A 23,644-nucleotide genomic window follows, 5' to 3' on the forward strand; every position below is an offset into this window, starting at 1 on the left:
TGGTTACTACCACCCAAGAGTATCCCAACACACCCTGGTCAAGAATTTCCCCAAAGCCATCTGCTCTGAAGTGTCCAGTCCTCTCCTGGAACATCCAGAGAATTAATAAGGTTTGTTGCTCCTTAAAAGAGACAAAGGCATAGCTTATTACTTTAACTGGAGTTAACAATGACTTCAGTTCAAACACAGCACTAGATTGGTTTTGATTAAAAGTAAAACAAGTGTATTAACAAAAAAAACAGGTTTTAAGTGAGTTCAAGTACGAGGGATAAAGGCAAAATGGTTACAAGCAAATAAAAAGAAAATATGCTTTCTAGTGGCAAAGACCTAACTTAACAAGCTACAACCTTGGTTCAAGGTAGATTTCTTACCAATCTTTTTCCTTCTGCCCATGGCTGATTTTCTCTGAGGCCTGATCTACACTGGCCGTGAATAACTTGCATACTTACAATAACTTGCATTTCTCCCTTTGACTTCCTAATGACTATTTACTGTGGTGTCTCCACTGCACTGCACAGACAGGAAATGCCCTTCTGCAGATGCAGAGCTACACTTCTTGTCAAGGTGGTTCAATTGAGCGAGTCTTCACTGCCACTCAGTCAAACCCGCAAAATCGATCCTGCACTGCTGGCGGTGGCACCAGCAATGTAGACATAGCCTCAGTCAGGACCTTTCACAGAAATACAAGGTGATCATTCCCATTGTCTTCCTAGGTGAAAGGTATTTGCCTAAGCAGGTTGTCACATTTATTCAGTTCCCAGAGACTTCAACCCCCTTCGCTGAAGGACCCATCTTTCTCACTTTGCATGGTCTTCTTGTATCTGTCCAGGAATGGAGGCCAAGATAGCTTCTTCTCTCTTATATTTTCCCAAACTCACTGTTTTATCCCCATACTCAGGATAGCCTCACCTGTTCTTTCCTTCCTCTGGACTTCTCATTCTTCTGCTTATTCATATGTAATTGAGGCTACCATTGTTTTTGGTCACTCCTTGCTTAATTTCATTGGAGACAAGTAGATATCTACCTTCACTCTTGTCTGGAGAGAAAACCTGTTTCTTCCTTTGTTTCGTCACAGACTTTATATCAGTGGTTCCCAACCTTTTTGGCTCGAGGGCCACAAATATAATTTTTACATCCCTGAAAGGCCATCAGTGTCTGCCAGCAGGCCCTTCCCCCTCCCCGCCCCACCACTGCAGCCAGAGGGAAGGAGTTCAGCGAGGAGGCTCTCCCGTCCCCCTGGCTGCAGCACAGAAACTGTGCGCTCCACCTGAGTCCCTAGGCTGTGGCTCCCTTCTGCAGCCGGGGGACAGGAGATCAGTGCTTCCCTCCCTGTGGCTTCTGCAGGAACCCAGACACTAGGGAACCAGGTGGACCACTTTGCCATGCTCCCTACTACAGCCAAGGGGAGGGGAGCACTGATCTCCCGTCCCCTTGGCTGCAGCAATAAGCCCTCACTGGCAACACGCTCCGTGTGGTTACTTAGGCAGCGGCTCCCTTCTGCAGCCAGCAGGAGGGGAGCCATGGGCCACTCTGAAAGACATCACAGGCCACTTTTGGCCTGCAGGCCACAGGTTGGGAACCACGACTTTAAAGCGTAATATCAGTGAGTATTCATAATTCCTCATATAGTGCTAATAAATATATTTTACCATAATATTAATCACCAGTATGTCATTAGGTTTCATAAAAGATCTTATGTGATACACTTTTATAATGCAGTAATATAGTGTATCATCAGTTGGTCAATTGCTTATCATCTCAGGTTCAGACTCCTGCAAGAGACAGTCTCCCCCACTCACTTGGTTGATGGCTATATATTTACCTTTTATGTAAATGTGCCTTCATTGTCTCTGACAATGCTGACAACAAACAAATACACATTCCTTTGTCTAGAGCAGACTGGGTTTATGCATTGCTTGCCAAACACATTTTAAGAACATAATTCTAGCACATATCCATAATTCCTTTTACATGCTTTGTACATACATCACACAAGAATATTAATGATCCGTGAGTTATTAGTTTTCCAATGTTATAAGACATGCCATCTGTTTGGGTATATATCATGACAACCGTGGGTTAGGTGTGATGAATATGTCAGGCCTGACAAGAGTTGCTGACACAAAGTAGTGAACCACTAATGGGCTTCTGTGTCACAGACCCCTTCTGCCAATCATTTTGTAGTGTTAATGTCCTGTAATATATGAAAAAATGATGTCAAGATATTGTTAGTATTGAACTTAATATCATCCTCAACTTTAAAGATTCTGGAAATCTGGGAGCTCACCTAACTTTTTGATTTTCATGAGAACAATGGATAAATCAAATGAAAGCAATTGGAAATTAAAAATATAGAGATTTTTACCTTTTGATCACCAATTTCACACTAGCTCAGGCTGGTAGTTGACTAAATCAATTCACATTTCATGGTGATCCAGTCATCTGTGTGAGAAGAGTTGATGGACTTACTGGGTTGTTAGTGGACAGGTGTCCACATCACAGATTGCACCCCCCATTGCCACTATCTGGCAGCCTCAGTTGTGATTTAACAGTCGTGGAGACTGAACTATCATTTCAGCACAAGATGTAGTCCTTAGGGTCAGGACTGAGGCACATTTGTCAGAGTTAGGCAATTTCCACTGTGAATACTTGTGGTCTACCTGGGAAATTGATAAATGAATTAGTCTTTCATTCTCCAGGGCTGTCACTCAGCAGCTGCATTGAAAAAATTGGTATGAGAAGTTGAAGCTAGATAAATTCAGACTGGAAATAAGGCATACATTTTTAATGGTGAGAGTAATTAACCATTAGAGCAATTTACCAAGGGTCATGGTGATGTCTCCCTCACTGTCAATTTTTAGAAAAACATCCAATCTTGATTTAAAACATACGCTCTAGGCATTATGTTGGGGAATTTCTATGGCCTGTACTATACAGGAGGTCAGACAATTCTGGCCTTGGAATCTAGGAATTTAAAATAGATGTGCCCTGTTCTTGCCTTCTACTGTCCCCTCAATGTTTTTTTTTAATGGAAGATAAGAGAAGATAATTGTAATAGTGTATGATGGAGTATCAACCCCACAAGAGGCCTGAGCAGGTAAAAAGGGCCAATTACCCTATGACAGGTTGCACCTGGAGGAGAGTCAGGGCTCATTGAGCCTAATGGCTGATGAAACCCCACTGGAGGAGGAACTGAGCTGGATTTACAAAGAGAGGAAGTTGGTGGTAAGAGGGGACTATAGGGAGGAACTCTATTGTCACTCCCTAATGAGGAGAGGAGTTGGCAAGAGACAAGTAGGAGTCTTAAGAGGAGTAAACCCTGGGATCTTGCCTGGGAAAACAGACCCTGGCAAGAATTTAAGAGAGGGTAAAGTAGCCACAGTGAATTGAAGAGGTTGCAGTGGTGATCCAGGCATGGGCCAGAACACAGAGAAAGGAAAGTAGGAAAGAGCCCAGAGAAACAGTGACAAGGTCTGGGATTGCTTAGATCATGGCTGCTGGACATAGGGTCCCTGGACTGGAATCTGGAGTAGAGGGCAAGCCTGGGTTTCCCTACCAGCCATTGGGGAAGTGGCATAATCTGTGCAGTGGAACAGCAGATTGTCCGGAGGGACTTTGTTATCCCGGAAAGGGAAAACTATAGTGACCTGGCTGGAGGCCAAGCCATGAAGAGGTAGCATTTGACTCCAGAGAGAGAGAGAGACAGGTCAAGAAACTGAAGGAGAGGTCTTTAGACTGATTGAGGGCTAATCCCCAGACTCAGCCACAGGGAAGCGTCACAGCAGTGAGTAGTTAACCCTGTGACATAGTTGAAGTTTCCTCATAACATTGCTGTTATTTGCTTTAAAATATTAACACAAAAATGAGTTATCTCAACAATTATTCTAACTGCAATAAACACGCCAGTCACAGAGATTATTAAAAAAACATTTCTGTTATTATCATTTTAAATCTTGTAATAGTCTCAGCTAAAATGCCTTTTACTGTTTTTCTCACTTTCCTCCTTATTGACTGGGGAAGTGAAAAAGGCAGTACTAGCAGATATTTAGATATCTGGTGTGCTTTTAGATCACCCTGCCTGACAGGCTGACCACTCGTCGGCATCTCTCTGATTGGACATGCACCCCACATAGCTCCTGAATGAATTATTGTGGGCCTGAAGGCCAAGTAACATACCTGGCAGCACCTACAAGAGAGAAAATCAGGCATAATTGATAAGAAAGCCCACCTGAGGAGGGACACCAGTGGTGATTACAAAGCCAGTTAGTTGAGAACAGAAGGGACTGCCAAGAGAGAGAGTTTGCAGTCACTCTCTGGGAATAGAGAAGGATTGAGGAGGAAGTGCAGAGGAGGGAACTAAGAGTTATAGAATCATAGAAGATTAGGGTTGGAAGGGACCTCAGGAGGTCATCTAATCCAACCCCTGCTCAAAGCAGGACCAACCCCAACTAAACCATCCAAGTCAGGGCTTTCTGAAGCCGGGCCTTAAAGACCTCTAACAATGGAGATTCTGCCACCTCCCTAGGTAACCCATTCCAGTGCTTCACCACCCTCCTACTGAAAAAGCTTTTTCCTAATATCCAACCTAGACCTCCCCCACTGCAACTTAAGATCATTGCTCTTTGTTCTGTCACCTGCCACCACTGAGAATAACCTAGTTCCATCCTCCCTGTAACCCCCTTTCAGGAAGTTGAAGGCTCCTATCAAATCCCTCTTCATTCTTCTCTTCTGCAGACTAAGCAAGCCTAGTTCCTTCAGCCTCTTCTTATAAGTCATGTGCTCCAGCCCCCTAATCATTTTCATTGCCCTCTGCTGGACTCTTTCCAATTTGTCCACATCCTTTCTGTAGTGGGAGGCCCAAAACTGGACACAGTACTCCAAATGAGGCATCACCAGTGCTGAATAGAGGGGAATAATCACTTTCCTCGATCTTCTGGCAATGCTCCTACTAATGCAGCCCAATATTTCATTAGCATTCTTGGCAATAAGGGCGCACTGTTGACTCATATCCAGCTTCTTGTCCATTGTAATCCCCAGATCCTTTTCTGCCGAACTGCTGCCCAGCCAGTCAGTGCCCAGTCTATAGCAATGCATGGGATTCTTCTGTCCTAAGTGCAGGATTCTGCACTTGTCTTTGTTGAAACTCATCAGATTTATTTTGGCTCAATCCTCTCAGGGACTGAGAGGAAAGTCATCCTAAAGAAGTTATGAGGACAAAGACCTGGTAAAGGATGGATAGGAAGGAGTCCAGGGAAACAGAAGCAAGGAGTGGGACTGCGCAGAACTTGCCAGCTGGTTATAGAGTCCCTGGGCTGAAACCCAGTGTAATGGAAAGACCAGGTTCCCCTACCAGCCACTGGCAAGGTGGCATGTGTCCAAAGTTAGGGCCAAAGACTCTCTTGTGAGCACACTGGACAATTTTATGTTGGGCTTCTGTTATTCTGGATGTGTTGGACTAAATAGTGACCTGGCTGGAGGGCTAAGTTATGGGAAGAGAGACTACTGCAATAATGGAGTAACTATCAGCTGGGGTTATCAGACTGAAAGACAGCTGCTACATCACCCCTGGCCAGAAGGGGCACTGTGTGGTGAGTGAACATCTTCACTTTCCCTCAACAACAGAAGCCGTAATAGAAAAAAATAGATTTAGTGTCACTTTGGGGGACAGAGATATGGTTCTACCTAACCCCACACTTCCTTGGTGATTTGCTCCTTGAGGATTATGTCTGGCATAGAGCCCTAGCATGCCCACATCACCCAGAGCAAAGGCTTTCTGAGGGATGGAATCCTTGCTATTCTCTAGCCCTTGTGTGGCCATGTGAAGAACTACTCACAATCTAGCTCTTAGTATGCATATTACCCACACCCACTGATTTAAATATGCTTACATTTTCCAAGAATCTCTTACCTGCCCTTTATCAATAATGACTTTTATAAGGTCTTTAGTTTCTAACTGATTCAATGCTAGGTGTGCCTATCAGAAGACTGAGGTCTGGTCTACTCTGGCATAATGATGTTATTTAGGGTTGTGATGCTTTTGGAAATGTAACTTTGCCAGTAAAAGCCCCAGTGAAAATGCAGTTAAACTAGTATAAAGGTATCTTATACCAGTATAGCTTACTCCACTTACCAAACCAGAATAAGCTATACTAGTATACTGCATTTACACTAGAGGGTTTTGCCACTTTAAGTATAGCAGTGTAGTTAAAGCGACAAAATTTCTAAGTGCGGATAAGCCCATGAGATGAAGAATGCAATCACTTTTATGAAATAATTGTTCATAAAGGTCCTCAAGAAGATGTTGAAGATTAACTGCTGCATGTGGAGCGCTGTTTTGTGAACCCAAGCAGGAGGTGAACGTTTGAGAGTGGCCAGGGCACAAATTTTATTTTCCAGACTCAAACAGTATGTATAATAATAAGCTACTCAGCACCCTGAGAAAGAAAGGACGTACACAAGTAATAAAGTTCAAAGGGTTCATTCTTTTCAAACATTAGTCCTGCAGCTCAGGCAAAAGAGATGTGAACTAATATGTGACGAGTTCATAGATGCTGAAGCTGGGGGTTCAGTTTTCTACCTGGCGAAGTTTAGAGTGCAACATGGAGGGGAAATCTATTTTGAAACCCAATTTCTGCTGAAAAGTTGCTGGCAAAGTTCCGTGAAGTTCCAGCAGTAACTGACCCTGATATGAATGCAGCCATTGGAGATTTAATAATGACTGTGATGCTTGACTCAGGAACAGCATTGACCTGAGAAAATGGATGTTTTATGCCCCCTTTTTTCTCTCTCTTGTATTTCTGCACTGGTGGAAACTAGAAGTGAGTCCAAGCTACAAAGTCTGACTCCAGAACCAAAACTTAATTTCCTTAAAGATTTGGGGTGTTTGAATCTGGAGTTTTGGTTCAAGTCCATCTCACAACTGAAATCTATATGCTATTTGATAAATCATGTAGTTGCAGTTTGTGTGATTTGAGATTACCTGGTATTGCAACAGATCTATAGAGTTGATGAAACTGGTTGCAATAGCATTAGGTTTCTTTCTGCTTTTTTAACTCGGTGAAGTATTTGCGTTTGTATGGTCACTACATTTTTTCATCAAAAATTGGCTAAATTCTCCATTGCCTTATACCTGATACAGTCACTTACACTTGGGCAAAGTGAGAAAAAAGTATTGGTAAAATGCTATCATATCAGAATGGCAGCATTTTACACCAAATTTCAAGAGATGCAAAAGGTGCAAGGCAATGAAGAATCAGGCCCATCCTTTCTATTTTATGAAGGGGCCTGGATTCCCTCTCCTGTTACCATCAACATTCAGTAGCTTCTAGAGATATCCTAGAGAGGATTACCCAGCTCTTTGTAGCGCTTATTAAATATCCCTGGATTGCAATACTAATTCTATCCCCTCCCAACCTGCACAAATATTGTAAGAGGACATTCAACAGCTGTCCCAGGATTCAGACTAATAAGTGTGAACTAGATGATATAAGAACATAAGAATGTCCATACTGAGTCAGACCAATGGTCAGTCTTCCAACTGTGGCCGGTGCCAGATGCTGTGCTTCACCAAGATGGAGGGTTCGTGTTTTGAGATCTCAGTGGCAGAAGGAGGTGGGTGGACAAGTCAGTGCTTATAAAGGTTGTTTATTTAAGCTACAAGCAATACAATGAAAAAGGCGCTTACCACAATCAGAGAGGGGAAACCCATTTCCTCTCAATAAGCGAGCTGCCCCAGGAACGGACCCAAACAAGTAGCACCTGCACAGGCCTAGTGAGAGCTTCGACTCCAGTGTGTTACCTCTGTCAGGATATAGTCCACTCTATCATTCTGATTGGTTATCTCTTGATCCGCTAAATGATTGGCTATTGACACTTGTTTTTCCTTGCACTATTGGTGCACTTCTGGCAGCCAATCAGCTATTACTTCCCTCTCCCACCATCATGCACTATTCCTATTCCATTTATGGTATATGCATGCATTCTTACCATATATAGAGGATATTTCTTACCCTAACTGCCTTTAAGCTGCTTTAAGCCAGTTTTGCAGTTAGCACACTGCTGCTGTTTCAAGCTCATATCTAGGTCATGGTGCGGTTAGCATATTTCCCCCTTATCTCAAGCTCATATCTAGGCCATCGGGCCTTGCCTTACCACTATGCTGCATCCATGTCACAATTTTTTTCCAGGCCCTACAGATGTTTTAGAGAGAATGAACAGAACAGATCAATTATCTAGTGATCCATCCCTTGTCATCCAGTCCCAGTTTATGGCAATCAGAGGTTTAGTGACACCTGGCACATGGGGTTGCATCTCTGGCTATCTTGGCTAATAGCCATTGATGGACCTATCCTCCATGAACTTATCTAATTCTTTTTTGAACCTGGTTACGCTTTTCGTTTTCATAACGTACATTGGCAACAAGTTCCGCAGGTTGACTGTGTGTTCCGTAAAGAAGTACTTCCTTATGTTTATATTAATCCTGCTGCCTATTAATTTAATTGGGTGACCCTTGGATCATGTGTTATGTGAAGGGGTAAATAGCACTTCCCTATTCACTTTTTCACACCATTCATGATTTTATAGACCTCTATCCTATCCTCCCTTAGTTGTCTGTTTTCTAAGCTGAACAGTCCCAGTCTTCTTAATCTCTCTTCATATGGAAGCTGCTCCATGTCCCTAATCATTTTTGTTGCCCTGCTTTGTAACTTTTTCAGTTCTACTATATCCTTTTTGAAATGGGGTAACCAGCTGGAGGAGGATACTTCCTTTTTCAGTTGGATATTTGCATCAGATGGTTTAAAATGCAGTAGAGAATGTTTTTAATCACTGTTTAATTTGCTGGAAGCAATTCCAAGACTGATTAAATTAATCAACTTGACTCCATAAAAGAGTTAAGTGGACCCAGGACCAGTGCTGAGAAAACTATGAGCAGGCTAATCAAAGCCAACAGGAAAACAGTGGAGCAGGTGGAATGTTTGTAAATAGAAATGCATAGATTTTATATGGTTTTTAATCCTCAGCAAGAAGTCTCTTAATATGTACTCTGTGGCAGAACCTTTACACATCTGCTTCTGAAGTTACTCCCTTTGCAGGAATGGCATCTAACATCTTATTTTATTATGTTTTCTCTATGCTTGAGATAATTATTTATGTTTTACTGTGCTGTTGTAAACTGGGAGCACATCAGCAAGATTCAGAGCCATGCAGTCTTCATCTTGTCATAGGGGTAGCACATCAGTGATGAAAAGAGAAATTTTCAATATCCTCTCTCAGTTTTTCTATCTGTGGGATATCAGGGATTTAGCCACCTTTCAGCCTTAACAAGCTAATGTTCTGCAAATATGAAAGCCATTTAATTCCACATTTAATAGGGACTCATTACAGAGTTTAAATCATTGGCTTGTGTCATTTCCTCAATTGATTTACAGAGTGAGGTTCATTTTTACAAGTTTGTATAACCTTGCTGTTGCATTAATATTAAACTAGAAAAGTATTAGATCAGTGATTCTACTGATATTATATCAAACTGGAAAATATATTGAAGTGATTTTGATACAATCCTAAATTTTCTAGGCAGCTTTAATGTGAAAATTTCAGTTTAAAAAGAGTGTGATAGACCTGACCATTATGTTCAATTCAATGGGAGTAAAAGAGGTGGAGATTGTTGTGCAGCTGCTATTTATGAATCAGTAATGCTCGGGTAAGGTAGCTTTATCACAGCCTTTTGTTAGAAGAAGAAAACAGAATGACAGCAGTTCCTTACAGGTTCCAATAACAGCGTCTAACAGCAGCATTGTGAACTGTTTTTATCTTGTTCTCAAATGAGGCTTCATTTTTAGTTTTTCATTTGAAAGTTTGTAATCAGTTTTTCACAAGTACTTATCCTAGATTGCTTTAGTTTACTGAGTTGTTTGTTTTCTCTTTCTGCCAGGTTAAAGAATCCCATGCTTTATATATAATATATATATGAAAGAACATACATTTGTTTCTTTATTCGAAACAACTTAAATTATTAAAAGTGAAAGATTTATAAAATCTTTACTTTCATTACCTAATTCTGATTGTTTACTTCTTTGTATTTCTCTCAGCTGAAAATAAAAAGAAACATCCTAGTTTCTTGTATAGCATAGAGGTAATGGATGCAACTCCATAGTGAAAGGCAGAGTTTTGCACTTAAAGCGGAGTATAGTTCATTTTCAGTCGATTTAATTTTCATGTTCTCCTGTTCGATTGCTGAAATGCTTAGATTGCAAACACTACAAGAAAATGTTCAAATCCAAATTAAAATATTGTTTTTATTTGTGAAAACAGTTCTACCAATCTTATATTTTTTTAAAACATTGGTTTTACAAAACCTTAATTTGGGGCCTAAAATGGCCTGAGAAGCATCCTTTTTATGTACAACAAGTGAAACATTTCATCTTGCTGGTTTTATAAGATGCTGAGTGATTTTTATATGCCAGACTAACCACAAACAATTGTTTCCATAGAAACAGTAAAATGATCCAGCTATGCCATAAGGTCCTGTGGTCAGTTACAGATGTTCCTGTTACAATTAGCCCCAGACCTTAGGCTCCATTTCTTTCCATTATGCCATGGGGCCTTATTACAATTTTAGATCTACAACAGAACTAAAATGTTGGCAGCTGGAAGTGGTAGTTTGTGCTTACCTGCAAGAACATGATCATGCTCTTGTCAGATCATAACGTGCAAGCTAACAAGTATCGTTGCACATGCAGAGAGTCAATGTAACAGCGTATCTTTATCATAACTGCTGTTTGTTTTCTCAGTGCAAAGACTTCTTTAGATAGTGGCCTTTAATATATACATATTTTTATGTTGTGCAACTTTGGTGTCAGCAGTTAGAAAGTTCTTAATTTAAGTAAGAAAATCTGGATTTCTGGCCCTAGTTGATTAATTAGCAAGGCTAACACAATGCACCCGGTCAGTACCACTGAAGTTATTTCCACTCGTGGACATAAGGAGACCCAGTTACAGTGAATGTGCTTTGAGTATCACTTCAGGAATGTTATATATCAGCATCAGTCTTTGATTCTGAGTTTTTCTGGTTCTAAATCTTCCTACAAATGTTAGTTAGTAGAGATTGAAACTACAGCCTAATTTTTGAGTTTCTTTTTGCAGGATTTCTAAGGCCATGCCTACATTGACATAATCACATAGTATAGACACAGCCTACGCTAAAGGAATGGGTTTTTCTGTTGGTGTAGGAATACTACCTCCGCAAGCAACAGTATTTAGGTTAATGGAAGCATTCTTCCATCAACCTAGCTGTGTCTACCCTAAGGGTTGGGACGACATGACTGTTTTGCTCAGGCATGTGGATTTTTCACACCTGTGAGCAATGTGGCTTTGTCAACCTATATTTTGTGTGTAGGCAAAGTTTGTCAGTTTTAGCCATCGATTTCAACAGCAGGGCCTGATCCAAAGCCTATTGAAATCAATAGAATAACTCTCACTGATTTCATTGAGTTTTGAATCAGGTTATATCTGCCAGTTGAACTTCTGCACTCTCTTGAATTCTCCTAAGATATCCCAGGAATAAATCATTAGGTGCACCAGGTTTTAGAAAGTGGCAACTAATTAGCTCTCTTGTGAGATGAAGTTTTCATTCTCTGAATCCAGCCAGCAGCAAATTAGTGTTAAACACCGGTGTTACTGACCATACATAATTGAGTGATGACTATGGTATGTTTTCTCTATCTCCTCTATGGGACAGGAGATTGCTGTTTCCAAGTGCCCTTAAAAACATGAAGCAGCTTGTGTGATGAACCAAAGACATTGATTTACACAGAGAGTCCTTTTTACACATTTTTACAAGCTTGCTGTTGCATTAATATTGAACTAGATAAGCCTCAGATCTACAACTGTGCTGGTATTCCCAAAAACTGGACTCTCACCCACTGTGTGATCCAAAGGCTACAATACATCCACTATGGTATCTGGAGTTAATTAATTCTTAGTTCCAGCACCAGAAGTACAGTGGCAGTCCTTAAAGATGTGCCAGTTTTGCCTGAGATACATAACTAAAATTACTTCAAAGTTTCTGCAATGTTCTCTTGAACTTTGTACTGTAGTAAATACCTTGAATACTGAAGAGATTATGCTAAGATAGTATAAATACAAATACTTACTTAAGTATGAGGAAACTGACAAGTTTTTATAGTCTAGCGCTATATATCAGTCCCACTTCTGCTTACAATAGTCAGAAGAAGAAATGTACTTCATTTATTGTTTTATTACAGGCTTCAAACTAGAGAGAGATATAATGTTTGCCTCCTAGTATTCAATTAGAAGGCCCTGTTTTAAGTATTTTTCTTTGATTTAATACAGATGTATGTTCTCAGTTCAGTTATAGTAGTAGTCGTTTTGCTTTAAGACACTCATTGATTAAAAACCTATTTTAAGAATTAGAAGGCTTAAGCCAAAGTAACTGAATAAATTACAGTCTTTTAAAACGTTGCATATTAGATGGAATTTTCATTTTTGATCACGGAGGGCCAGGTCCTCAGCTAATGTAAATCAGTTTAGTCTCACTGAAATCAATACAGCTATGCCAGTTTTACCCAAGCTGAGGTTCTGGCCACAAAACTATAATATTACTCATCCCCCAGGAGATATTTTGATTATAAATAACGAGTAGCTTAATGATGATGAATGAAATCAACAGCAGGTGTGTTTGTTTCATTGTGTGAAACTTAACTGCTAAATTATTCAAAAAACTAGGGGAAAATAGCTTTTGTGAACATGCAAACATCAGCAGCTTGCAAGAAGCAGTTAAGTATATAGTATATATAAACATAGCTCAACAGAAATTTCATAAAAACAATTCCTCTCCCGACTATAAAGTACAACCATGAGGGGACCTAAAGGAGTTTTAATATCCCACTCTAGGTATAGTAAATATTACAGAGAAGTGTTGGATATTTCCAAATGAATCACACACTAGCAGAGTGTAGCGTGGAGATTTTACTCCTTTTGCATTATGTACTTACAGACATAGGTCCATGTTTTCATCTTGGTTTTTTGTTTTGTTTTGTTTTGTTTTGTTTTTTTTGTTTCTTTGTTTTTTGGGGGATTTTTTAGTACCATCCTTGAAATATTAAAACATCTTTCACCATCTCTGTGACAAACACTCAATATGGAATGGAATGGGCTCTAATGACATGGTGGTTACCCCTATGAAAAGAGAAGTTGACAGTCACCTAGCTGCAAGTTAGCAAACTGCAAAAATGCATCAAAAGTTGAGTACCCCTAATGGATCTCATTCAAAACTAACTCTTTAACTTATTTAAATATGTCAAAAGTTGAGCACTTTGAGTGTTTTCATAGGCATTTTAGCACTAGTTGAAGACATTCAAAACAAACAGAGAGCTAATGAGCGCTTTCACAACTCGGGGTTCCTAGCCAATCAGAGAATGAGCTACACTTCAACTTCCTTTTTCTCCCTGCTGCATGTCAGTAATAGAGCCCCTCCTTCTTTGAGGAACATTTTCCAATTCAGGCTAGAATAGAGTGTTATGATTTCTCTATATTAGTGTGACTATGAGATGTTAGTTATGCTGTGGTAGAAATATTAAAAGAAATGGAGTAAATATGTTAGGCCTAATCCTTCTATAATAGGGGAGGTAGGGGATACTCAGGCAGTAGTTTGTATAATTATACATTTTCCTTCTTCCTGCACCTCGGTTTAACTCTTTGCTGAAGCACATTCCAGAGTTCTGTCTTTTCAGGACTTTTCAAAAAGCAATAAAAAAAGTTAAGCCTCATGGTTATTGTAGGTAAAACCCTAGTAAATAGATGTTAATAGGTCCCAGTCAATTTCAAAGAGAGTATATCATACAGTTTCTTAGTAAATCAAACATTTAATGCACACAAAATTGGTGTTCCTTATACAGTCTTTCCCCCTTTGTTTCTGGTACAAAGATTCAAATATAAGGTTTCATCTTCTATCTTTTAGCACACGCATCAAGACACATTCCCCTCTGATCTCCTCTCAGAGATGATTTCCCAGTCTTTATGGTGTGATCATAGTCTATAGTGTGTGTCACTTGTACTCTTCAGAGCTGGAAGAGATTGGCAGCATCTCAATCCTTTCAAACACTTCAGAACTTTGTCATCAAACAAAGTGTCTGGAGATCTCCACAGCTAGCAGCATGCCAGCCCGTGGGTTAATAGCTTATTGGTCCTCACAGTTGCTGGCGAATCAGAAGTCTACAGCCTGCATCCAAAGTAGTACAGGGATTGGGACCCAGCCATCACAGCAGTCACATTTCTTAGTCCTGTGCCGATCAGTCACTGAGTCCGCAAGGCTGTTCCCCTCACATACACACACTTTGATTGGCTCCACTCTCAGAGAGCTACTGGGGTATAACCTTACAAGTGAGTTGCCCTCAATGAAAATTTCCTATACAGCCTCAGAACAGTAACATGTCTGGTAACTACCACAACCTGTTCTGGAAGTTTCTGGGTCTTTCTAATTGCGTTATTCTACCCGGCTCTCTGCACGTGTGTAAAGAAACAGAGCATCCAACTAAGATTCATGTCTCCTTCCCACTGCTTCTCTTCCCCTCCCCTGGAGAAACAAAGTCAAATGCTGTGGTATAAAGCATGTGGGTTACACTTCCTCTTCTGGCTCAGGCTAACCTCAGGGAGTCTGCAAACAAGAGTGAGTTCTGAGGCTGCTACAAGGCATATTAAAGTTGAAAAATTGTTCCATCTATTGGTCATTCTCCCTGCATGTTTTGTTAGAGGGCCCATGCTCTGATGTGCTCTGATGTGCCCAAAAGAACTTAGGCTCCCGTGGCCCTTCTGTTCAGATAGCTGTGGCTACCTGAGAGCTCCATTTGGTTGAGAGCTAGTCTGAGGGCTTTGTTCAGTTGAGCAGTCATTGATTTGCATGGGAAAATTTCATTTCCTTTACAACTAGTCTTCAGCACACAGTGGAGTCCTGTTTGAAAACTCTGTGCTCTATTCAGTTTTCCATATTAGTACATTAATTAAGAACATCCTTGCTGTGTTTATTCCCTGTTTGAACACAGGTCTTTGTTTCATTTCCAAACAGCTGAAAATAACTCACTTACAGGGATTTCCACGCTGGAGCAGACTTGAAAAAAGTGAACATTTAAAAATATTTGGCTTATATTTTTCTATTCTTTCCACTATTCTTTAAGGGTTAAATTGAGCCTGTGGGTCCATGCAGCAGCTGGGATGTGTAATTCCCAGCACAGATAGACATACTCCCACTAGGGTAACCAGGTAGCAAGAGTGAAAAATTAGGACGGGGGGTGGGGGATAATAGGCGCCCACATAAGAAAAAAACCTGAATATCAGGACTGTCCTTATAAAATCAGGACATCTGGTCACCCTAGCTCACACTAGCGCTGCTGAAGGTAGCAGTCTAAATAGCACTGTGATCACGGTGACACAGGTGGTGTCTCAGGCTAGCTGCCCAGCTACGTGCCCAAGGGGTCAGATGAGATTGTACTTGGGCAGCTAGCCTTTGCTACTCCGGACACACTGCTTTTTTTTACGGGCTAGCTCAAGCAGAGCTAGCATGTGTATGTCTGAGCAGGGCATCACATCTCCCAGATGCAGTGTAGACATACCCTGAGATTCAGTCCTAAGTAAGGAGTGATGTAATTTCTACTTGAACAGCTGATCCCCCTTCGCTCTCTTTCCCTGTGAAAGAGAATAAGTAACTTTAGCTCTTGAAAGGATAATGCTTACTTCCCCAGCATGACTGGCCAGCTACTCTACCAATGAGTAAGAAGGGGAGGGAGCAGAGCAGAGTTTCTCCCTGCCAATTTATTTTCTGGAGGTAGTGTTCACAGACCAAGAGATGTGCTGTCCAGCACACTCAAACCCCAGATCTGTGTAGGCCGAGCAATGAGTCACAAGACTGATCCTTCTTACTGCCTTGCTCAGCTGAGTAAAAAAAAAAAATCAGCACTATCTAATCCTCACAGATTTATGTTAGAATAGAGGCTTTTTCTTTCTCATAGTGCCAGTTATTCTTTGTGATTATTACGACTCCATCGCCTGTTGCTATGGAAATTACAGTAATGCAACACAGACAACTCTGTTGGCTCAGTGTAGCATAAAACAGACCATGTGGGAGCAAGATCTTGTTTCAAATACCAACAGCAACAATTGTAAGAAGCGTTACATCTGGATTGAGAAAGCAGCCTGTTGAGGCTACCTAAGAATTTCCTGACACCCAGTTTTCAGCCCCTTGTAACTTTCTCAAATGTCTGTCTTTTGAACTAACGGTTCCTAGGCCTGCGACCAGCCAAGCTGAATTTTTTTTTTAAATGTTTGAGTGAAAACTGGTTTGCCATATTTGAGAATGAAAACCCTTTTCCATTATTCAAAATTTCACCCCCTTTGTTTGAACCCATTTCACACCTCCAGAGGTGAGGATAGAATGTTGACATTTGTCAGGAAAATGGCCGTCATTGAGGAGAAGTACTCTGGGGTGTTCTGGTGAAAATTGGTATTGATTTGGGAAAGTCATGATTCATTAGGAACACCACACAGCTATTGTATACCAGACTGGTAAGGGTATCTTTTTACAGCCCACAAGACTCCTGAAATGAGCATGGCACAGATCCTTGGCTTGTGTAGGACAGTTTTTAAAAAAAAAAAAAAACAGGGGGAGGAGGGTAGAACCTTCTGGAGTTTGAAGGAATTTAGGCTATGCCTTCACTGATACAAAGATGTGGACTTGGTTTGGGTTTGTGGACGGTGGTTTTATTTTGTTTGTCTGGATCAAAATAGCTATCTCACTGTAAAATCCTAGTGGAGGCAAAGCACAAGTAGTTTTTACCTCACTATAGCTAGTCACGATCAGTTCTATGCCTCCAGCCTGGATCTGATCTCCCTTTAGCTGCTTCAAGGTAAAAAATTACCCATTTTAGCTAGGATTTTACATCGTTAGCTATCTCAGTGTAAAAAACACCTTTTTTGCAGTGCAGTCATTGCCTTAGGAAACATCCTTTTTCTGGGAAAAAGATATTGTAAATGATAAATGCATGTAGGGAAGAGACTTACAGTATTTATTTTAATTTTCTAGAAGATGTCTCATCTTAAAAAGTACTGTGTTAACTATTTCAACTGTGGTAGAGATTTGGCCACTGAGAAGAATTAAGGCAATGCTCAATTAAATTGCTGGGTTCATATTTAAATAAATGATTATTATTGATCTACATACTCCATTTTTCCAAAGACGTATATCTCTTATTTTTAAACCCATCAGAGAGCTATAGTCTCTGAATGGCTGTTGTACTAATTAAGCCTAAATGCATAAATTATTAAACATACTCATTTGCAGTGCTTACGCAGTTGAAAGGTTTGCTTTCATTGCTAATAAGGCACACACAGCACTGAAAAGAGATAATTAGAGCATCAAAGGCAATGAACCATCTTAAAACTTCATAATGCTTTGCCTGAAAAACTTAACATTTGACTGAATTTGTCAGAATAGTAACAATCCGAAAAACATATATACCAATGTGTCCGGAAATATGAGAAATGAAATCTTGCCATGTTATTTCTGTAGCCATGGCTCTCCCATCCTTTTTAATCCTCTTAAAATACCCTCACACTTGATCTAGGAATGCTAACGTGGACCCCTGTGGTGATATTTCAAAGACTGTTTTTCAGTCAGAAATATTAGTTCTAACTAATCAAAGACTTTTTTCATCCCGTGATATGGCTCTGATCCTAGCAAGGGGAGGCAGGGGGGAGAGTTCTTGAAAGTTTTCTTTTTCAACACTTTTAATCATCTGTTTATCTTAGAAGTTGCAGGGAATGATGCTTCTTTCTGTTACACAAACCGTTGCTTCATTACAATATGAAAATGTGTGCATCACACAAAATAGTTAGTAAATCAAAGATAAGATGACATATTGTATTAGTGGATTTTGAAGAACAAGTTATATACTTAGTTTGTGATATATTAATACAATCCTTTAAAACAGTACACCTCTTCATATGCAAATTACTATAAAAATTACTGCGTATTTGCAAAGATTAAGACTATCCAGCAGACGTGGATTCAGATAAATCTTTTCCCTTTCATATAGTCTAGAAAACTCTCAAATGTGTATATATTTTGTTTTCTGTCCAGCACCTTGAAAGCAAAACTTCAGCTATATGAAATTAAACACTTTTCTTTTTTAAATCCATATTTAATCCACTAGTCTCAGGAAGCAACCGTGTGTTAAGTAATTGAAATTCATATTTAATATGAGAGTTGGGGCCCACCAATAATGCAAGATCTGGTTTTCATTCTGAGCTTGTTTCTGTTTCATAAAGTGTATTGTGGAACATATAGTGCAAGCAGCAATGGGTATAGATGGCCAGTTTGTATGGCATAGTTAAGACATAGCCAATTCCATGCTATTCTTAAAGAAGCGGTTCAGTTGTACCATCTTGACTGTGGGTTGTGGGAGTTAAGCCCATTGAAATCATTGCGATGATGAGAGTGATCTCCAGGGAAAAAGCAGTTGCTGCAGAAAAGGGTGTTGGTGATTCAGTACAGTAGGTGGCGCTCTTTCCCTGAATCATATAGAACCAGTGTTTCAGCATGGTGTAAAGGGCACCGTGTTGCTGAGCGTGTCATTGTTCAGATACAACAAGAAACCCAGGTCCTGATGGCTAATAACCTCAAAATGTTTACGAGCATAACGGTGTGATTCCCAAAGGCCTGTATGGGTAATTACGTACCAGCTACCGTCATTCTTCCTCCCATTTCAATTGCATACACTGTTGTTCACTTCCTGTCCTAACCAGCTGAGCAGTGTAGCTGTGTGCTGGTGCACTTTACCTTTGTGGTAGCTGCAGTCCTGCAGAGGCTAAAGTGCCTTGTGTATGTAAACTGCTTTGGGGTGAGATGTCAGAGAAAGGTAAAGTAGTAATTATCAGGCTCTAGACAATTTACATTTCATCTTCCAAATGTTAACCATATGATTACGGGCCCACACCGGTTTTCCCGTTCTTGTATAAATGATGCTGCAGCATGTCAGCTGAATCCTGAGATGTGCACTACTTCCTACTATGTGGGGGTTAAATACAGTGTGCCATACATCTGTACTTGAAATGTAACTACAATAAAACATATGGTGTCAGACAGTGCCTGCAGGAGATCCACAGGAATAAACTGTGATTCTGTTCAAACATAACTTCTTGGTAATTTTTCTGTCTGTAATTTTAAATCACGAATAGATTAGAAGCTATTTATCTTTCAGATAACAATTGCCTTTACTTTTCAGGCAAGGTAAAGAATCTGCTTTATTTTAAAGTACTGAGCAACTTTCAGTTTGATTAGTCAATTATACCAGCCACCTGCATTAACAGGTGTGAGAAATTGATAGGGTACGGAGGACAGTCCCAGTACCAAGGGAGGGAGGCATTTGCCAAGGGATAATAAGAAGTCTCTGGCACTCATTTGCCTGCTGGAGGAGCAGCGTGATCATTGGCCAGCATTCCCCGGCTCCCAGGATTTAGCCCAGTGCAGAAGCCATGTGGAGCTTTTTTCAACTCTGTTCCAGCAGCCCACCCCACCCACCTGAACTAGGAATGGGAATCTAGCCTGACAGGTGCTGTGCACCTAATCGATTGCCTGTTTAGGGAGTCAGGAAGAAATATTTTCTCCCAAGGGCCATTTGGCAGAAGACAAGGGAATTTTTTGCCTTCCTCACAGCACCATCAAGCCACAGTGGCTTAAGTAGGAATACACTTAGTGCCTAACTAAAGTAGTTGGTTGAATTTTTTTATTCATCACAACCTGTGTCTGATTTCCAGTGCTCTTAAGAGAATAAAATTAAGAGTTCCCAGAGTAAAAGACCTGCGATTTTGGTAATGGACCTCGGGCTCATGTGATAGGGTCAGACCTTGTGGTCTTTCTGGGCTGAAGTCCCCACTCTGCTGCACCCTCTATCCCCCTTGCAGGGGAGAAGGTGCTAGGACTCAGAGAGAGAGAGCTGAGTCCTGGGGGGTAGGCAGAAGATACCCACTCTACCTTATGGGTTATGTGGTCAGGAGCCCTGGAACCAACTAAATGCCTGGTATAGGAGAGTATAAATGATTGGTGCTTCGTGACCCTCCCTTGTGTTAAAGTTTAATAAAATTTGCAATCTGCTGCTTAACTCCATGCATGTGTTCTCGTTTTGCTGCGGTGTCCACATCAAACTCTCTCTGCAACATGGTATCAAGAAGTACACTGCTCTTTATGGTAGTGACACAAACCAGCCTGTATTTCTGCTTTTCAAACAGCTCATGTATATGTACTAATATTAGTACAATACAAGACTTTTACTTAGAACAGTTGGCAGGCATTTATTTTATAAATGTGGGTGTAATTTTACTTATAACCCTGAGAAATAATTATATCAGTTTACAGGGGTATTTTGATATGTTCTCCAGTTTATCTAAATCAGTGCTGATTGGAATAGGATGCTGAGAGTGGTTGCTGTTGCATTGTAATAGAAAACTATAAGCTTCTGAAAACTCTTGTCCCCTTTTAAGGTATGTCTACACTGCAGTTAGACACCCACGGCTGGCCCATGCCATCTGATTTGGGCTCCCAAGGCTTGAGCTAAGGGGTTGTGTAATTGTGGTGTTGACGTTTGGGCTCAGGCTGGAGCCTGGGTTCCGGGATGCTCCCACCTCGCAGAACATCCACAGTTATGTAGCTGTGGATGGAAGGGGATGCCCAAAATAGATGAACTGTCATTATCCTGCTGCACCAAAAACCCAGATCCAGGCATATTTCTCACCATCATCACCCATGTGTATGTTTGCCACATCAAATCTTTTTGGAAAGAGACGTGCTTTAAGTTTGCTTCTTTTTTCCACTGATCTCCTTGAATTTTTGCAAGTCAGTTTATGAAAGAATAAGGCAATATTAGATTAAGTTCAACTGATTTGTGTAGCATGGCTACCAGATGGACAGATACATGCATAGGAATGATGATACCCTACCCCCTGCTTCCCCACATGGTGCACAATGACCACAGAGCAGCTCCAAAAAAGGTTATTCCAGCTGAACAGTAGGAATGGATTCCATAGCTCTGTATGAAGCCCCTTGTCTGCAAAAATGATGAGAGGATGTGTGCAATGATAAATCCTCTAGTCCCATCAGTGTAGCATTATTGGCTACAAATATAAATGCTCAAAAGTCAGCAAATGAAAAAAGTTAGGGTTCCCAGTAATGTTAACTGAACAGAATTAATTGTATTGTTTTGTATTCCTGTGTTGCTTTTTTAATGTGTACATTAATATGTGAATGTGTATGCTGTTAAATGGCTAGCATAAGGAAAGGAAGAAGGATACTGGAGAGTTTAGGCCACTAACCTGGTTAATCTGGAGACCCAAATTCAATACCCTGCTCTGCCATGGACTTAATCTCTGTGCCTCAATTCCCTAAAATAGGGTGATAGAACTTCTCTACCGCTCAGACGCTGTTGTGATGGGACCAGTGATGGATGTCATAAGATGTACAGGCTGTGCAAAGAGGGCACATTAATATCACTGTAATGGCCCTAACTTTTTTATATTTTAACTATGAGGTGTTTAAATTTGTTATTTTATATAATTAATTATTTTTGAGCTAGATTGAGCATTTAGTCAAAATTCTGGAGGTTTTCACTGAAAAACTGAAAACCAATCCAATATTTTTCAAAGTTCAATAGCCAAACTCTCTAAATTTTTGACAATCCAAAAAACAAATTTATTTTTTGTTTTTAACAATAAATTCTGAAAAAAAGTTCTTCAATTTCTTTTCATAGGAAATAAAATACATTTTGAAACAGCTTCGTTGCCTCTGTGTTATGAACGTTCTGACTGGAATTAGGGAAGTCTTGTTTTGAAATCAGATTATATGGCTGCCTAAATGCTTGAGTCCATATCAGCCATATAAGCAGTTGTACCGAGTTGCATGAAGATAACTAAGAGCTTGCTTTTCATGTTTTTCTTCACAGGTGACCTCATGCATTTGCCACCATATCTTAGAATGGACTTTTTGTTAAACCGAGGCGTTTCAGGCACTAGCAGAGACCTAGGTTTGGGGCAAGCCTGCTTGGAACCTCAGAAAAGCCGAACCTTGAAGCGTCCCACAGTTCTGGAGCCGATACCTATGGAGACATCCTCCACAAGAGAAGTACAGTCATGGCAACCTGGTGCCGTGGCAACATTACCTCAGCGAGAAGGGGCTGAGCTAGGACAGGCAGCTAAAATGAGCAGCTCCCAAGAATCCCTGCTGGACTCCCGGGGCCACTTGAAAGGAAACAATCCCTACGCAAAATCTTACACCCTGGTATAACAAAAAGAGCATGGCTGGACAGTGGCTGTAAATACTTACAATTAAAAAAACCAATCAAAGCTACCTTTTTTATTGAATTCCAATATTTATAATTAAAGAAGAAGATTGCCAAAATATTTGAAAAAAAATACAAACTACAGACAGTGCAAAGACTCTCCTGCTTTTTTTCTGTCTGAGTGTGAGCTTCATCTGACTGGACATCTGAATTTTTGGGTAAAAGAAGTCCAGTTTTCTGATCTTCACAAGCTTTTGTGTTTTTACTGATTTTCTACAAAGTGCATGGGGACTAAATAAAACATTGCAACTGGAAGTTCCATCACACAAGATTAAAAAGAAGGGGGGAAAATCACCCTATTTGTGAATTTAACAGGGACATTGATCTGGGAAATCAAAAAGTCTTTTGTCATGTTTGCACACTTTTTTTTAATTAGAAAATGGGTCCTTGATCGATCTTTTTGTTTTGTTGTTAATTAGGATGAGTGCTGTCAGTGGAGTGGGTGGGGGGGAAATCAATTTGCTTTTGGTTTTTCTTTTTTTTAATAATTTAATGAGACACTCTTTGCATTTTGTCTATGCGAAATAAAAGGGTCTTCTGCCTTTATTTGTCATCTTTGCTTGCATTGCTTTCTGCTGTGCTTGGTTTTCTTTATGTCCAGTAACTATTTCAGCACTTCCCCCTGTATACTTTACACAGGCAAAACCTTCACTGATATGCCGTTTGGATGTTTTTCTAAAGGAGATGCTCTAGTTCAAACAGGAATGAATTCAGGGAAGTCCTACGGCCTTTGCTATACAGAAAGTCAAAGTAAATGATCACAATGGTCCCTTCTGGCTTTAGAATCTATGAATCTTTGATTTGGTATGGAGTTTGGCCTATATGAGGAGAGCAGGGACATGCCTGTACAATTTATTGGGGTTTGCTCAGACAGAGATCCCCTTGCTAATGAGATAAAGGGTCATAATGTTGCAAAGGAGTAAGATGCTAGGAATAAAACCAGCACTGGACCTTTTGTGTACACTTTGGATCTGATCCAAAACCCTTGAAGTCTATGGGAATCTTTCCATTGACTTCAATAGGTTTTGGATCAAGCCCTTTATAAAAATGTAACAAGAAGTGTTTTGGTGTTACTTTACTGATTCCCTAGCGGCAAATCTTTTGTCCCTCATGTAGGCAACATTTCCATTGGCTTCACTGTATATGTTATCTATCTAGGACTGAATAGTCAAGCTTCTCCCTATGACAGGACAAGATGGGTCTTTCCAAGCATTCAGAAAAATCTTTGTACACATTCCTTCCACAAC

The 23,644-nt window shown here is 40.4% G+C and overlaps 1 protein-coding gene across 1 annotated transcript in view; it reads left to right on the forward strand.

The window, feature by feature from the left end:
- Window positions 1-22,950, forward strand: part of LOC137151032 (cell adhesion molecule DSCAM-like) — a 58,943-nt gene extending 35,993 nt beyond the window's left edge. The window contains exon 7 of the mRNA XM_067545226.1: window positions 22,002-22,950. Within this exon, the coding sequence (XP_067401327.1) occupies window positions 22,002-22,342 (341 nt within the window). The 3' untranslated portion in view covers window positions 22,343-22,950. The remainder of the gene's footprint in view (window positions 1-22,001) is intronic.
- The last annotated feature ends 694 nt before the right edge of the window (window positions 22,951-23,644 follow it).

This window comes from Emydura macquarii, unplaced genomic scaffold, assembly GCF_026122565.2.
Source record: "Emydura macquarii macquarii isolate MOO-44397 ecotype Brisbane River unplaced genomic scaffold, CSIRO-AGI_Emac_v2 contig_1043, whole genome shotgun sequence".
Classification (NCBI taxonomy): Eukaryota; Metazoa; Chordata; order Testudines; family Chelidae; genus Emydura; species Emydura macquarii.